Source organism: Gracilinanus agilis, chromosome 5 (genome assembly GCF_016433145.1).
Source record: "Gracilinanus agilis isolate LMUSP501 chromosome 5, AgileGrace, whole genome shotgun sequence".
Classification (NCBI taxonomy): domain Eukaryota; kingdom Metazoa; phylum Chordata; class Mammalia; order Didelphimorphia; family Didelphidae; genus Gracilinanus; species Gracilinanus agilis.
In genome coordinates, this window is record NC_058134.1 from 44,573,111 (window position 1) to 44,591,728 (window position 18,618).

General features: G+C 37.3%; 1 protein-coding gene across 3 annotated transcripts in view; it reads left to right on the forward strand.

The window, feature by feature from the left end:
- The window catches only part of ZDHHC3 (zinc finger DHHC-type palmitoyltransferase 3), a 77,845-nt gene that overhangs the window by 32,678 nt on the left and 26,549 nt on the right, over window positions 1-18,618 (forward strand). For 2 of the 3 annotated variants that reach the window (XM_044679386.1, XM_044679387.1), the window contains exon 3: window positions 15,612-15,736. In XM_044679386.1, the coding sequence (XP_044535321.1) occupies window positions 15,612-15,736 (125 nt within the window). Of the gene's footprint in view, window positions 1-9,710; window positions 9,723-15,611; window positions 15,737-18,618 lie in introns of those variants that run through there. The other variant, XM_044679388.1, reaches the window with a different exon arrangement.

Genomic DNA, 18,618 nt, shown 5'->3' on the forward strand with positions numbered 1-18,618 from the left:
TTTTGCAAATATTCATCCATATCTCCTAAGTTGTTATATTTGTTGCCATATAATTGGGCGAAATAGTTCTTAATGATTGTCTTAATTTCCCCTTCATTAGAGGTGAGGTCTCCCTTTTCATCTTTAATACTGTCAATTTGGTTTTCTTCTTTCCTTTTTCTTATTAGATTGACCAGTACTTTGTCTATTTTATCTGTTTTTTCAAAATACCAGCTTCTAGTCTTAATTATTAATTCAATAGTTCTTTTACTTTCGATTTTATTTTGATTTGTTTTTAAGAGTGAAGTCTCTGACCTTCAAAGCTTATAAGCCTTCATAGTGCATATCATTGATCCTCAGTAGCCATAGGTAACAAATATAGTTTAATTCATAAAGTATAAGCTACTCCTAGGCCCTATTTCTTTATAAAATACAAGGGTCAGATTAGAAGACCTCACAGATCTAGTCTAGCTATAACTCTATGATCCTATGATTCCATTTAGTTATCTTGAATTTCAACCTCAATAATGAGAAAAACAGGAAGGAAAACTTGTCAGCACATTCTTCATTGACTTTAAAAAATGGGCAATATTAGAAACATGACTTAAGTAACTTCTCTATGTGGTTGTGTTTTGTTTGATGGTTCAGTGATATTCTAGACAGTCAAAAAATATTTGTTAGTTTTTACTTTCAGGGAACTTATAATATACTAAGGGGAGATAAGGCATCTACTCAAATAAACATAATAGGCAGCTAACTACTAGAATGACTAAAGTGTTGGATTTGGAATCAGAAAGACTTGAGTTCAGACCTTGCCTCAGACAGCTAATTAGATGTGTCACCACGGACAAATCATTTAATCTCTATGTGTGTAGTTTCTTTCTCTGTAAAATGGGGATAATAATAGCACCCTACTATACAGCATGGTTGTGAAGATCACATGAAGCAACATATATAAAAATGCTTTGCAAACGTTAAAGCACTGAGTAAACTCTAGCTATTGTTTCTAGAATGTGCTGAGACAAAAGAAAGAATGCTACTTTTTGCTGAGGATTTTACATGAAGGGAGTCTGGGTCAGGCAAGACTTTATAAAAAAAGGACACTGTGGTAAGTCTTTGAAAGAAGAGAGTTCTAACAATCACAGATGAGGAGTGAGCACATTTTGATTGGAAGAGGATGACTCTTGAATGGGTAAAGACTGAAGAAGGATAAGTTTGGGGAGAAACCGCATGTCCAGTTAGAAACATGAAGTGTGTGAAGAGAAATAATGTAAAATAAGGCTGGAATGGTAGAGCCAGATAACAGGGGTTATTCACTGAAGGCCAGGAAGTGTGCTTTATCCTAAAGGCCAGTGAGTACTGATGAAAGGATTTTGAGCAAAGGGATGAGTTGGGTACACATGGGCACCCTAGCAGTATTGGCTTGGCAACTGTGAGAAGTACGGGATAGCAGCACTGGCTAATGAGGAAGCCCTTTCAGTAGTCTGAACAAGAAATGAGGAGGGCTTCAAAAGAGAGTTGCAGCTTTATGAGTAGGGACATGTAGACTGATGGGAAAGATTAAGGAAGGGTGGTACCTTTTCCCATTCCCTAGGTTGTGAACTCTTCCCACCAATATTTATTTTGTGCTAACTACATATGTACATGTCCTAATCTCTCAAGAATGTGCTTCTCATTGAGGGCAGAGGACTTCACTTTTATGTCTTTGTATCCTCAGTGTTTGGCATATAAATGCTTATTAAGTGTTCAGTGATTGACGCATTAAAGTAAAACTAACAAGACTTGGCAAATGACAAGATATAGGAGGTGAGGATATAAAACTCACAGTAAGACTCCACATTTTAGAGTTTGGTCACTTGCAAGGATGCCAATTGGCATCAACGAAAATAGGAGGTTAAGGAGAAGATCAGTTTAAAAAAGGTGATGAGTTCAGTTTTGGACAGGTTGAATTGGAGGCGCTGATAGGACATCTGGGTATAGATGTCCAATGAAAAGAGAGATGAGATTGATGTTAAGGGACAAGACCAGGCTAGACATATAGACTTAGGAGTCATCTGCCTACAGATGAGTGGAACGGAGTGGATGAAATCCCCAAGAAACAATGGATAAAGAGAGAAGACCAAGCACAGCGCCTTAGGGGAACCCATTTTGTAAGCACTTGTTATGTGAGGCAGCATGATGTACTGGGTAGATAGAGAGCTGGCCTTTAAGTCAGAGACCCAGCTGGGCACCAGGCCTGCCTCCGACACATGCTGGCTTTGTGACTATGGGCAGGGCATTGAGCCACTTGGAGTGCTCTGGGACATGGGTCAGCAGAGTCTAACCTATACCTGTTAACCTGCTAAACTGCCAACTATTTTTGTACTGCCTACAAGCTGGAATAGGAGTTACTCATCCAAGAGTTCCTAATATCAGTAAGGTCACAGTGTTTAGATCTTGGTTGTGTTATATGCAGAGCACTTAATTAAGACTGTTTATAGGGAAGAAAGAGGCAGAGCCCAAAGAGTGAGTTATAGAAATAGTTCTTGATCTAAAGCAACTTATAGTCTAATTGGGAGAAAAGATATCTGCAAATAAAATGTGAAGTAATTAAATGTAATAAATATGTTTAAAGCCATACAAAACACCCTTCTGAAAAACAGTTGAAACCAAAGTCTGATCAGTACCAGGTGGGGTGACCAAAGGTCACCCAGTGTCTTCTTCTGCCCCCATGGCTAGCAAATTCCTATTAGCTGGCACATTGCAAGTACTTAATAAGTACTTGTCAGTGGATTGCCAAATGAGTGATACAGGAAATGATATTTTAGGAATTTAAAAATTGCTGAGATCAACAGATACCTAAAAAACAAAACTCCTTTATAACAGCCCCAGCAAGTGCTCATCCAGCCTTTGCTAGAAGATTTCTAACTAAAGAGAATCTACTACCTCCTGAGATAACTCATTCTACTTTCAGGCTCCTTTAATTGTTAAGAAATTTTACTTTACCTTAGGCTTAAATTTGAAATCTCCCATGTATTTAGGTATTCTTTCCATTACTATAAATTCTAACTCATACTTCATCTTTTGCAACTTTTTTGTCACTATCCTATTATAGATTATTACAGAAGAAATATCCAATGTGCTAGGAGCCTTCTCCTGAGTCTTTTTCTATAAGTCATATTTTATGCATTGTAGTGCAACATTCCATCTATGACTGGCTGGTATCTTTCTTGATCAGCATTTCAGTAGTAATGTCTCTTCCATTACTTCTTGCACATAGATCATTAATAGAAATAATTCTCAGCCTATTTGTACCTCCTTGCATCTTCCATTGCCCTTTGGGTCATCTATAGCTTTGACTTCAAATGTGGTTTTCCAGGATTTCACACCCAAGAGAATATTGGAATTTTAAAACAATGAGTTTTTTGACTTAGAAAGCAACATGGGATCAGTAGAAGTACTGAGCAATTTCTTAAATTCAAAGCAGCCTACTTTTCTTTTCAGTTATGGACCAACAATTGTCTATCAGATCTACATATTAATACATTTAACTCAATGGACTGGCCATCCAACTGCATGTCATACAAAATTTGGACAGTTGGCATTGTGCATCCATTTAGTATTTTCTGTATGGATTATTAAACTAGTCTCTTTTTGAGAAGCTAAAGATCTTGTCAAGGAGGCCCTGTAGCCGTGTTGGCAAACCTATGGCACATGTGCAGGAGGGGACTACTCCCTTCCCTCTCTCCACCACTTTTGAGGCAGTTTTTCATATCACCCATCCTTCTGTTCAGCAACCCAATGGGAATGATTCCTCCTTCCCCTGCCTGGGGGACATTGGTGGGGCTTACATGTGGCATAAGGGTGAATTTTGGGTACTTGGTCTCTAAAAGGTTCACCATCACTGCCCTATAGTATTCTAGGATCAGCAAATAGCCTATTACCTAGATGACTTTGAGCTAAGAATGGTGTTTCTACCTTTAAATAAAACTATTTACAAACATAAAAACTATTCTTGTACAGGGAAGGGGGCAGCTGGGTGGCTCAGTGGATTGAGAATCAATCCCAGAGATGAGAGGTACTGGGCTCAAATCTGGCCTCAAACACTTCTAGCTATGTGACTCTGGGCAAGTCACTTAATCCCCATTGCCTAGTCCTTACCACTCTTCTGCCTTAAAACCAAAACACAGTGAAGGTAAGGGTTTAAAAAAAAAAAAAAACTATCCTTTGCTTAGGGTTTAAAAAAAAAAAAAGCACAACAAAAATACAGCCCACAGACTAGAATTTGTTGACTAGTGTTCCGGGACTTCATGCAATCAGTGCAGTAACTTCTGCCACTAGGAACTTCTGGAGAATCTCACCATCCTCAGGGAATCCCTTTGCCATTTGGATCTGGTACAGAACATTCTTCATGATAGTAGCAAGCATCTTTTAGCACATAGACATTTCCCTTAGGCTGAGAAGAGCAAAATTGCCATAAGAGTCTTTAAGGAAACGCCAGAGCAGATGTGGCTTGAACTGGCTTCACAAGGATAAATAGATAGGATCCAGTTTGGCCCACCAGCTTGAAAATGGAAAACTCTGAGGTTCCCTGAGCCTCTGAAGAGCATCCTCCTTTTCCTGAAAAGCCAGAAGAGCATGTTTTAGCTTTTGGAACCTCTTGGCAACTATCTCTACATCAAGCTATGGGGAAGACAAAGGCTTTTACAATGATGTTTTAACTACATTTACAAGCTGTGGAAATGGCTATTTTATTTCTGCACCCCACCCCCCATTAAATTCTAAAATAGTGGTTGTCCTGTTCATAATCTTATATGAAAACAGAGTGTAAGTTATTTGATAAAGACCTCCCATGGCTTCACTTTTGCCTCTCAGGGATGGGTTTTTTGTTTTGTTTTGTTTTTTAATTTTAAAAAAGGGAAAGAATTAAGCCTACTCTCCATAGACCCTTTGGAAAATACATTAGATTTTATGTACCAAGTTTGCTCTGCTTTGTAAATGCTTTCTATAATAGCAGGTTAATTTTGTTTATATCCTGAGGAAAAGTTATCTTCACCACAGATCAATTAGAATATCAGCATTTCTGGCATGAAAGGCCTCCACCAGGCTCTGAGGTGTTTCACTCCAGTATGCCACTGTTCTGTAATACTGTATTGTATGTTTAAAGGAATTGGGATGATCTTTATAAGGAAAGGAAGGACATAAGTACACAGTGATTTTTTCCAAATTACAGAAAATATGAAATGATTATTTGAATAAATATCCTAAGTACAAATAGGCTCGTAAGAGTGAAATGTGCATCCTACCTAGCAGTAGTAACTCTGAATGCCTATCTTTCTTTCTCTCTCTCTGTTCCCTACCTCCCACCCTGTACACCACCCTGGCCAGCTTCCTACAAATGCCTTTCATTATAAGAGGACAAGAAAGGGATGGAAGTATTAGAGTGGCTACTTGGAAAACAACTAAAATTTTCTTTCTATAAAAATACAAACATATCAAATAGGTATATTAAAAAATGATTATTCTTATGGCGAATGGGTTCTTTACTGCAGTGAATCCTTTTCTGGTGAGTTCTCCAGTTTTACTTGATGCATTGATAGATAATGTTCATCTTCTACCCAGTTTTTTTGGTGGGGGAAATATCTACTACAAAAGTCAAGGGATGAATATGATATTCAGAAAGGCAAAAGATCTAGGTTTACAACCCAGAGTCACCTATCCAGCAAAACTGAGTATATTCTTTCAGGGGAAAAAATGGACATTCAATAAGATAGAAGATTTCCAAGCATTCCTGAGGAATAAACCAGACCTAAACAAAAAATTTGAAGTCCAAACACAAGACCCAAGAGAAACCTAAAAAGGTAAATGAGAAAAAGAAAATATAAGGGACTCATTAAGGTCAAAATGTTTGTATTTCTATATGGAAAGAGGATATCTATAATTCTCAAACATTACTTTAGTAGTAGAGCAGATAGAAGGAATATATTTAGAAAAAGGATGGGGAAGTAAGCTGTTAGGATATGATATATAATATGATAGTAAAAAAAAAATCAAGGGGTGAAAAAGGATTGCACTGAGAGAAAAGGGAAAGGAGAGAAAATGTGGTAAATTATATAACATAAAGAAGCATGAAAAATCATTATGGGGAGGAGAGGATATAAGATTGGTGATGGGCAATGTTTGAACTTTACTCATAATGGGTTCAGAGAGGGAAAAACAAATATACTCATTGGGGTATAGAATTATATCTTACCTTATAGAGAAGTAGAAGGGGAATAAGATAAGGGAAGGGAGAGGTAATTGGAGGGAGGAGAAAGTGGAAGGGGCGATAAAAAGCAAAACACTGGTGAGGAGGAATGGAGTGAAAGGGAATAGAGCAGAATCAAAAGGGGAATATGGAAATAGGGATTGAGTGATAATACCTGTATAACCCAGTACAATTGCTTGTCTGCTCTGGGAGGAGTGAGGGAAGAGGGGAGGGAAAGAACATGAATCATGTAACCACGGGAAAATACTTTAAAATAAATAAATAAACAATTTTTAGAAAGTCAAGGTTTGAGGGGAAGATTGGGTGCAACAGATACATACATTTGAAACACACTCACACAAACACAGACACAATAAAGCAAATGCAATAACATTGACAACAGCACTTTCTTCAACCAAGCTATTAGTGATCATTCTAAACTTTTAGTTTGCTAATAGTAAGTTTAACACAATCAACCTAAGTTTAACAAGAAGAATACTATAGTCATGCCAGGTTTTGAACTAGTTGAATCATCATTTATTAGTGTAGCAGCAAATAGGGCAAGATAAGCCTTTAAAAAGAATGAAAGGGGAAAATGACTCATAAAAAAAGCAGACCTGAGAGATGAAACATCTGTTTGATATAGAAATGTATTGGATAAACAGGTGGATGCCCCACAAAATGGCATGGAAAGACATGCAGAGGAGTTCATCTCCAATTGAGGAAACTGTGGAACTAGGTGCAAGATTTTTACTGTGGGCCCTAAAAGCCAGTAGGGAAGGGGAGAATTAAAAAATAATGTAATCAATAAGGAATCCAAAACCTTCTGACATTTCTAGGTAATTAAATCATCTCTATTCCTTTACCTAAAAAGCAGTACTAAGTAGTACTCTAGCTTTCCATTTTCCTGAACAGTTACTTCTCTAATAAATTCTCAGAAACTGGATTTTAAAAAAGCTTTAGATTTTTTTCACATTTCCTTTTCCAACCATGTCAATTTAATTCATCTACAAAATATTCTTATTTTCCATGCCCCTCCTTTGTTAGTTTCAAGCTTTGAATCCCATTCTGTGAATAGCACCTTGAGATAAAGAAAGGTATCTCAGGAACCCTTCCTACATGGATATCCTAAACAAAGATGTCAAATATGCCATATACCATGCTCCCGAATGCTGCCCAGAAACAGTTTAAAATGTAGTTTCTATCATTTTAATGCATTGATATATTATGTTTAAAAGGAATGTGGTTTTTCTAAGTGAACGTGTGGCCCACAGGCTTGCTTATGTACCATTTAGTGACCCCATTTCTACTTGAGTTTGACACATTGTTCTATAGAGCATTATCTTGGTTTTTCTAGTTGATTTGGCTCCCTCAAAGTAAAAATAGTCTCTTTCAATGGAAAGATCAGCTTTTACTTTGTTTTTTGTTTTTTTACTTTGGTTTTGTTTTACTATTCAATCCTTCTGTTACTCTCAGCCAGCACCATTTACTTAAGTAAATCTATTCCTCTACTTAGATTGAGCTAAGGAATTGATTAAGAAGTTTATTTTTAAAAAGGGTTTGCTATGTACCCAGTGCTGCTAGTCACTCAGAAGGAGATGAAAGAAACGTAAGACACAGTCCCAAGTCATTTATAATCCATTTGGGGAAATAAACTAATAAGCATTGAAGAGTTAAGTGCTAAACTGCTCAGTACTGTTGATACTGTTTCCTAGGATTTCTGAGATGGACCTTCCAAATCATTACCCAGAGTAGTCTCCTATTTTACCAAATTGTTGTAAGGAGCACATGATGATAGAAGATATTGTCAGCTTTTATTATATGAATCTCTGCAACCTCTTGTGTAGTCCCCCATATTAGGTTAAATGTCCTTTTTTGGTGTTAGTAAGCTTTTTCCTGATTCCAGGATCCTAAGTAATTTTTTGGCCTAAGAATAGGTCTTCCTTCCATTATAAAGTAAATTCACTTTCTGATATACATTGCATTGGATAAATCTAAGGAATAGAGTAAATAAAAAAGATAATTTAGCAAATATTTATTTATAGACAGAACTTCAAAGAGAAGGGAACAAACATTTATATAGATCCTACTATGTGCCAGATACTGTGCTAAACTTTTTACCAATGTTATCTCTTTTGATATTCACAACAACCCTTGGAGGCAGATGTTTTTATTATCTCTGCTTTACTGTTGAGGAAACTGAGGCAAATAGAGATTAAGTAACTTGCCCATAGTCACACAGCTAGCAAGTCACTGCAACCAAATTTGAACTTGGGTATTCAGGACTTCAGGCCCAGTGTTTGCTGATAAACCTAAGGGTAGGATGAAGTAGTGTGATGTATTAGAGACAGACAGACAGATACCAGGAAAGAGCAGAGAGGGCAGCAATGATCAGACCACCTTGAGAAAGTTTTGAAAAGAGAAAGCATTCCTGTGCCCAGCCTGAGCTGTCCTGAAGATGAAATGTCATCATCATTTTTTTCAAAAATCAACATCAACAGGACCCAGCCATACATTCCCTCCAGAAGAGAACAGATCCTGAAGCCAGAAAGACTGGAATAACGAGCTCTGAAAATTAGAATGAGCAAAATGGGAGCTAAGGGCTCTGTGAAACAACAGGAAATAATAAAACGAAAATATAAAAAAAAAATAGAAGGTATTTGATGGCAAAAACAGCTGAAAACTTCTGAAAAACAGAAAAAGGAGAGAGCATTTAAGAATCATTGGAATATCTGAAAGCTATGACCCAAAACAAGAACCTCTAGACATCATATTTCAAAAACTCTTGGGGGAAAAAAAAACTGCCTAGAACCAGAGAGTGAAGGAGAAAAAAAACAAATAATCCACCAATAACTGCCTGAAAGAGTTTCTTCATTAATAAAACATTCTAGACCAAATCCAGAATTTCCAGGTCAAAGGAAAACATACTGCAACCAGGCAAAAAGAAAGAATACAAGTACTACAGAATCACAATCAAGATCACTCATAATGTAGGGGCCACCACTTTAAGAAGAATAATGCTTAGTTGGTAGAGTTGCAAGCCAATTCAACTATTCTGGAGGGCAATTTGTAACTATGCCCAAAGGGCTATAAAACTGTGTATATCTTTGGACTCAGTAATACCACTAGTTGTTTGGTCATTTTTAGTCATGTCTTAACTCTTTGTGACCCATTTTGAGGCTTTTCTTGGCAAAGATACTAGAATGGTTTGCCATTTTCTTCTCTAGCTCATTTTTTAGATGAGGAAACAGAGGCAAAGAAGGTTAAGTTACTTGCCCTTGGTCATGTAGCTAGTGATTATTTGAATTTATGTCTTCCTGACAACAGGCCCCATACTCTTATACACTGTGCCACCTGTTTGCCCTAGCAATACCACTACGAGGTCTATATGCCAAAGAGATGAAGGAAAAGGATAAAGAACCAATTTTTGTACATCAATATTTGTAGCAGCTCTTTTTGTGATGGCAAAGAAATAGATATTGAGGGGATGCCCATTAATTGGAGAATGACTGAAAAAGTTCTATTATGTAATTGTAATGGAATACTATTGTGTTATAAGAAATGAGCAGAATGCTTTCAGAAGGAAAGACATACGTGAACTAATTCAAAATAAAGTGAGCAGACAGGATAAGAGTCTATAGGGTAACAGCAATATTTTATGATGATCATTGTGAATGACTTAGCTAGTCTGAGCAATACAGTGATCCAAGACAATTCTGAAAGACTTATGATGAAAAATGCTTTCCAGCTCCAGAGAAAGAACTGACGGAACCTGAGTTGCAGATTGAAGGACAATTTTTAAAATTTATTTTTATTGCTCTTTTTTTGTAACATGGCTAATGTGGAAGTATGTTTTGCATAATTTCATTGTACAGTTGATTAACCTAATACTTGCTTCCATAATGGGTGGAAGAGAAGTGAGGAAGGAGAAAATTTAGAGCTCAAAATTTTTAAATGAATGCTAAAAAGAGAATTAAAAAAATAAGAATAGGTCTCAGATTATAATATTCCAGAAGGCAAAGGATATAGACTTGCAACGAAGAATAACTACCCAGCAAAACTGAATATAATCCTACAGGAGGGGAAGAAACCAACCTTTAAGGAATTATAGGACTTTCTAGCATTCCTGATGAAAAAATCAGTATTTATAAAAACTTTGAAATGCAAACAGAGAAGTCAGTAGAAACTTAATGAAGAAGTCATGATTAAACATTCATAAAAGATTAAAGGAGGGTAAACTATTTAGATTCTAATATGCTAATTAGGTACTTGTGACTCCTTTGGTTTTTATCAGGGGTCACTGAGGGAGGTAGTTAGACATAAGGCCTGGGAATAGTTCTGTCATATGTTGATAATTTTAAAGGAAGAATGGAAAGGAAGAGGCAATATGCTAGTCAAGGAAAGTGAGAGGAAGGGTAGGAGAAATCATCTCACACAATCAGGGTGTTCAAGTAGTAGCCTGTACAAATAAGAAGTGGGAGGGAGTGACATTTGAACCACATTCAGTTGAACTGCCAAGAGGGAACACCATATACCCCAAACACACACCACAATTAGGTACAGAAATATATTTCATTAAACAAGGAAAAGAGGGAAAAGAAGGGGAAATGAGAAAAGGAGAGTATGTTAAAAGAAGAATTAATCCTAAATAAAACAAAAGATACACAGAAAGTATTTATGCCAGCTCTTTTTTGCAATGGCAAAGAATTGGAAATTTAAAGAAATGCTCATTGAATGAACAAATTACATAATTTTTTAAAAAAACTTGTGCTTAAAAAAATGATGAAAGGCGTTTGAGGAAAAGATGGTTTCAGAGAAATATGGGAAGCTCTGTGTGAAGAGATGCAGAGTGTAATGAGGGATTCCAGGAGACCAGTTTACACGATGACGACTTCATAAAGATAAACAACTTTCAAAGACTTAGGAGCTCTAATCAGCAGAAGGATCAACCACAATTCCAGAAGGCCAACGATGAGGCCCGCTATGTCTGTCATGGCCATTGTGGAATTTCAGCATATAAACTCCCACCAGGAATGCATCCTGGCAAACCTGTCTATTTCTTACACTCAGTGACTGTCTGTGACTACATAGGCAGGATGTGCTAGACGCAAGACTTGAACCCAATGCCAACTCTGAAACCAGCTTCTCTCCACAATGCCATGCTACCTGACAATTGTGGAGAAAAGCATTCTAGACCAGAGAACCCCAGGCTGACTTTATCTTTGTGTCTCCAGTGCCTCACAAAGAGTGGTCACTTTTTTGTTGATTTCAGTAAGTATGTTAGACTTTGTTTAGTTGTACTTCATATTCATAAGTTGAATCTTTTAGGAAGAAAATTAATTGTGGTATAATGCAAAAATGGATGCATACATCCAGAACTCTACTTTGCTTAATTAATACAAACCACCAAGGTAGGAGTCCAGCTGTCTGTTTATAGACAGAAATTCCCTCTGGCTTCCAGTGGCTACTGATAATGATATTGGCCTGGTAGGTCCCTGATGAAAGGAAGGAGTCTGTCACTGGCAAGGCAGGTAGATGCATGTATACCTGACACAGGTTTGATTACAGTCTAGTACCCTGAAACAACTTTTAAAGACCTCAGATTTCTGCTTCTGTGGAAATTAAAGGGAATTTTAAATCATAGTACTCTTTACCATTTTGCTATGCAGAAACTATAGCTATAATCATGTTGGAATCCTTTCAAGTCCCCTCCCCCAGTTTGAATCTGTTTCAGTTATTACATAATTGCAGAGATGTAACTGCTGGTAAGCACACAATATTGTAGCATCTGAGCAAAAGATGCCTCTTCTCTTTCTCTTCTCTAAAAGTTTTTAAAGGCTCTAAAAAGGAGTTTCAATCATATTAGGCAAGGAGGTGAGATAATGGAAAGAACAAGAATCACAGGAATTTAATCCTGACCATCACATTTATTTCCTGTGTGATCTTAGATAAGGTTTCTTCTCTGGGCCTCAGTCTCTTTATCTGAAGACAAGAACTAAATGACCATTAAGGTTCCATCAAGCTCTGGATCTATTCTAGGATTTAATGACCCTTTGTATTAGTATTAGGCATATAAGAGTGTTAAGACAAGGAGATTCATGAATGACCTTTCTGTTGGTAAGTATAAACAAAATTTAATTATTGCTTTAAAATCTTATATTTTGATTGATTATAGACCCTTAGTAAATTAAAAGCTTCATTTTAGAAGCATAGTTGTTGGATTTTACATTTTGTACTATATCAAATTCTTTCATGGTATAATAAGTTGGATTAAGATAGAAAGGAAGATTTATCAAATATTTTAATGGAATAATAAACTGGTTTAATAGGAAAGGAAGGAAGGAAACAAAATACTAAGTGCCTACTATATGCCAGCCACTATACTAAGCTCTTTTGTTGTGAAGAGGATTACTTAGTTATTATACCTAATAACTAAGTAATCCTCCTCACAACACTTTATAATTATTATCTCATTCGATCCAACTGACAACCCTGGGAGGTAAATTCTATGATTATTTTCCTTTTATGGTTGAGGAAAGTGAGGCAAACAGATTAAGAAACTTGCCCAGAGTCACAAAGAATTTGTCAGCTTAGATTTGAATTCACATCTTGTTGACACCAGGCCCAGCATGCACTAATTGTTGACCCACCTAGCCTCTAATGCAGAAGCACAATTATTGTCTTTTCTGATTCTTCTTTTGTGGTGTGGATGTAAAGCTCCTAATGTAGCATTAGCAAACCTTTTAAAGATCACATGCCCAAATTGCACCTTCAAGCCCCCAATGAAAGGGCACCACCCCCATTACCCCAGAGAGCAGAAGAAGACGTGCTCACATTGGGCTGCTATACAGAAGGGCAGGGCATGCAAAAAAATGTTCTCAGGGCTAGTGGAGAATCCCCTCCATGCCACTAGGGCATGCATGCCATGCCTATACCAACACAGACCTAGTGTAACCTAGAGAGGGTTGTAGAGTAAATGATGGACTTAGAGTCCTCTAGCAGTTCTGGCCCTGTGGCTTCCAGCAAGCCATTCTACTTTTCTGTCTTTCACTGTACTTACTTGAAAAGCAAGGGTGATAATATTGGCAATACCAGCTCCACTGGTATCTAAGAAAAGCTCTGTATGGATGAGATTGTTAAAGAGGGGGCCAAAGGAAAGGAAATGCTCATCTGTCAGTCTGTTTCCAAGGCAACTCTTTCGAAATTTCATTGTATTGTATCCTACTCATTGTATTTGTCAGATTAGGAATAATGTTGTGCAGCAGGATAGAACTTTTCAGGGGGCTGCATCTGGCCCGCAGGCTGTAGTTTGGCCATCACTGGTAAAATATAGTTTATCATTATGAGGAGGCATTTCTATTGAATTGGATTTGTAAGGCAATTTCTCTATAAGAAGTCTAGTTATAATGTTCTAGAAACTTTGAAATCTCAGAACTGACCCTTTGAGGAAAAAAACTTATTTTTGAAAAGACTGCCTTAAAATGAATTTTTCTTCTGCTAAAGGCTTTTGGTTTGTTCTTTCCCACAAGCTAAGGCATTTCCTTGGCTGAGTGGTAGCTCCATGTGTTCCCAGATGCAAAGGAAATCAAGTAATGGAACAGAAGGACAGGAAGCACTCCCCTGCCTCCTAAAATCTATAAGTAGTTTTTATTGAAAACTTTTTTAAGTTTTTGTCAGTTTTCTGGTTGGCAGGAAAGGTAAGGATTATATATGTTTGTCAGGTTCTAAGATTTAGAGCCAGGCAGGGCTTAAAAGGTTTCTAGCCTTCATTTCAAACATTCATGTCACTCTTGAAAAAACAAATGCCTCTATAAGTTAAGGGATTTGCCCAGCATCACGCAGCTAGTAAATAGGAAAAGTCTTCAAACTTAGGACTTCTCACTCCAGATCTAGTGCTGTTTTCACTGTTGCATATCCCAGGCAATTGATTTTAAAAACCAGATTCCTGGAACATTTCAGATCCTTGAAGAAAAAAACTGGTGAGGTTGGTATGTATATGTTCAACCTCCATCATTTTCTCTAATACCCTCAGAAAGACCAGAATAACCAGAGCATAGAAAGCAAAGCTTTCAAAACTTGAGTATTTCTAAATCACTTTTAGCCAAATGAAATGGGGGATAAAAAAAAATAAGTCAACAGATCTGGAAGAGGGAGTAGAATAAGTTATCTATGTGGATGGGACTGTGACTTTGTTATCCAGTTAAATGTGACTCAGGTGTACTTATGGCTGTTTTTCCTTTCTATTAATAACTTTTTCCTGCTGTTATAATCAGTTGTTAGTAGGTGATAGGAGATGGATTGGTCAGTCATATCATCAAAAAGGAAATATGGGTGCTTTGCGTGACAGAAAATAGCAAGTTTCATTTATGTAAGACTTTACATTTGTGTTGTAAAATTCAAATGGAAAGGTATCCCTGTGAGCAACATACTGACTTCGAAAAACTCAAATTAATAAAATATAATATTTTTATTTTATTAAACATTTCCCTAGTACATTTGTAATTGGGTCAGGCCATCAGGAATTTTGTGGGGCCTTTGGAGGCTGCAAATTTGACACCATTTTACATTTTGCAAAATACAAAAAGCATTAAGCACCCTTTAAGCACAGCATTTTTAGAGCAACTTTTAAACTAAACTTGAAATGTATTATTTGATACCTTTCTTGGTGTCATCATTTTTAGTTTTCTTTTGTCCCATTATAGCTTCAAGTCAAATCAGCAAGCATTATTTAAATACTTGCTATATGCCAGACACTGTGCTAATGGTTAGAGTTACAAACAAGGGCAAAAAAGACAGTCCTTGCTCTCAAGGAGCTCTCAGTTGGCTGAGAGACTATATGAAAAGAATGATGTACAAACAGGATCTATACAAAGAGAAAAATCCATGGCATGCTCCAAGTATATATGCTTATGTAGAGCTGCCTGGCTTTCTGACTTCATTAGGAGTTCGTCTTGGTGTAGTGTCACAACTGTCATTTTTATACCTGGTCTTTATCACTCTCAGCTACCATCAGTAAAGGACCTTCTGGTCTCCAAGTTCAAACTTTGGTGCTATCCTTAAGTCCTCATCCCTCCTTAAACAACATATCTAAGCAGTTCCCAAATTTTGCCATTTTTTATCTCCATAACTTCTCCCACATCCACTCACTTATCTGTATTCATAACTTTGGATCTCATCACCTTTCACCTGAAGCTTTCTAATTGGTCTCCCCACTTCATTCCTCTGCAACATTATTTTGCTCAACTTCCATAGAATTTAACAACTTTGTGTTATTTTGTATTTTATGAACATAATTATTCTTTATATATTTACAGATGCCCTTGAAAACACCTTCTGTAATCACATTTAATCTACTGGAACTTTTTTCCAAAGTACTATTTCTGACTTTTTTTTTTTCTGTTCATAGGGTGCAGTGCCCAAAGGAAATGCCACAAAAGAATTCATCGAAAGTTTACAGTTGAAACCAGGGCAAGTCGTATACAAGTGTCCAAAGTGCTGTAGTATCAAACCTGACAGAGCCCATCACTGCAGGTATGGCTATGTCACCAGGTAATCCAGATTCGACATATGAAAATGAATCAGCTATCTCTGAGAGGCAGTTTAACTCAGTTCAGTCATTATTTATTAAGGGCCTTATATATACAACCTTTGTGGGTCTTATTTTAGAGGCATATGTGCATAATGAGGTTGGTTTTTCTCATGACCTCTTCATAGGTGGTTAAAGTTAAAAAGTCATACATTTGAAGCAATGTCACATTCCTTTTCTTTCTGAATAGCAGAAAAATAGCTCTTCTTGTGACAGTGAAGAGTATCTACTTTGGTTTTCCAGAGTAGCTAACAGACTTCTTTATAGTCCTCTCACCTTGATGGTCCTGCCTGTAAAGTAAGTTTTTATTATTATAAAGGCCATTTATAATGCAGCTGCTCTATTTTTTTAAAAACACACACAGGAAACTCAGTAATGAATAGGCAGCTAGGTGGCACCCTGGATAAAGAGCCTGGCCTGGAGTCAGGAAGACTTCAGTTTAAATTCTGCTTCATATACTTCCTAAACTTGTGACCCTGGCCAAATCACTTAATTTCTGTTTTCCTCAGTTTCTTCAACTGTAAAATGGAGATAATAATAACACCTACCATCCAGGGTTGTTGTGAGGATAAAATGAGACAGTATTTATAAAAAGTGCATAGTACAGTGCCTTGCATATAGTAGGCACATACAGTATGTGTGTGTGTAATAAAATCAGGGGGCTTGAGAGAATGATGTTAGGAAGGAATCTGAAGGTTTGAAGGTGCCATCTATCATTCTTTTGTTAGTCCAAGGTGAACTAATTACTTGGCTAAGGAGAAATGTTGGAAATGTCAGTTCAGTTCATCCATCATGTCTTCAGTGCCCACTTTGTGCAGAGCAGAGTACAGGAGATGCACAGACAAAGGGAGGCAGTATAGACAGCCTGAACATGCCAGCATGTTCACCCAAAGTTCATGCTACAAGATAGTTAGAAGGAAACATTACTAATGATTGAAGAAATGGAGGACTGCTTCTCAGAGGAGAGGGGACCTGCACTGAGCCTGGAGTCAGTACTCTTAAGAGGAGGGAAGTGGGAAGAAATGTTTCTTAGCACCTAGTCTGCACTTAAAAACTTAGTGAATATGGAGGCATCAAAGTGGGAGATTGCACTGTAGTTTTCTTTATCAGTTAGCCCAGAAATCCTGTAGCACTTGTTTCTGTGACCCAGGTGCTATACCAAGGAAGCCTTTTCCTCCCATTCTCAAGTTTGAATGGCAAACTTTCCTATAAGCATTATTAAGAAATGAAATTTGCCTCTGCCAAAATGAGTATTGTGATGAATCATGTCTCTTTCTTAAAAAGGAGAACTTAAAGAGTGTGTGTTTGCATTTCTATCCTGCTCTGGCCAGACCTAACTTTCCATCCAATAATTTTGTAGTCCCCTACCTAAACCCTCACCCCAACCCTAGCATGTCATGTAGAGTGTTAAGTCCCACAGGGACAGCTGAACTTCACTTTACATTCCTCAGGTGCTTGATCATGGCCTAGAAATGGTCCCTGAGTTCTTGAGGGTGATAGAATGAGAGGACAAGCTCCAGCAGGTCCTTTGAAGCTGGAAATGCTTTGAGAGTAAGATGGGAAGCCAGTCCTATTATATGAGTACCAGCTAAGCTAGTCTTATGCAGAAGGGGATCACCTATTGAGGAATTCTTTTGGTTATAGGAACTTTTGATGATGATCTTATACTATGGCATTTAAAGGAGACATTCTGCTTCAATGAAATCACAGCTTCTTAAACATGAGCAACAATAGATGCAGAGGATAAGTCTGCTGTTACAATGACATGTGTATAATTAATAAAAATAAATATGAGGGAAATAACTAAAAGGATACCATCACATGCTTCCTTTAGCTAATATACAAGTAAAAATTATAATAAACTCTCACATTCTTTCCTACCAGCCTGGATTAGTCATTGTTAACTTGGCCAGTAGCAGTTTCAAAGACCATATTAGAACATAGATTGCATTTCTTGTAGGATCATTTAATTTTATTTTTCTCTTACATAGTAGGAAAGGTTTGGGGATACAAGAGTGTGCTGTTTTTAAAGGCAAAAACTGAAAAGTTATATTTACTGAATGAAGACATTGAGATAACTAGAGGCCTTCCTTTTTCTTCCCTCCCTAGCATTCTGTCACCACCAGCAGCTAGCATTTTCTTCCCTGCCCACCTCCAGGCCTCCTCAGAGTATGAATGAAATGAGATGTTGCTAAGCTCTAGGAAACAAAACAGCTCAGTCAAAACAGGAGTCACTGATTCAGATGAGCCAGAGTGATGGTGCACATCACTTATTCATTCTGCAAAGAATGCTCTTTGATAGCTACTCAATTCTGAATGATATAATCTGTCTTGTTGGCCAACAGTTTGGAGCAAATGAAAGCACGGCCTTCGATTAAAAAGCCAAAACCACCAGCCTCCTAGACAGTCAGCGCTGTGGATCCAACTTGACAAGAGACTTATTTACTCTTTGTTTATACAAAATTAAATGCTGGCCTTCTTTGTACTTGTTGTGTGCCACTGTGTGTGTGTGTGGGGGGGGCATCTGTGTGAATTCCCATGGGGTTCAACTCTCATATCTGTACAGAGAACTCCCAGATTTATTCAAGGTGTTCCAAAAGTCTTAATGTGGTTTTTAGCTTTAAAAGTAATGTTTTAGAGAGTAGCTAGATGGCTCAGTGATTTGGGAGCCAGGCCTAGGAACAGAAATGTCTGGGTTCAAATCCAGCTTCAGACACTTGATTCTAAGGTATAAGGTAAGGGTGTTTTTTTTCTTTTCTTTTTTTTCAAGAAGTCAAATTTTAATGAATTAAAACTACACTTTTAGATCACCCATCTATGGAACCCA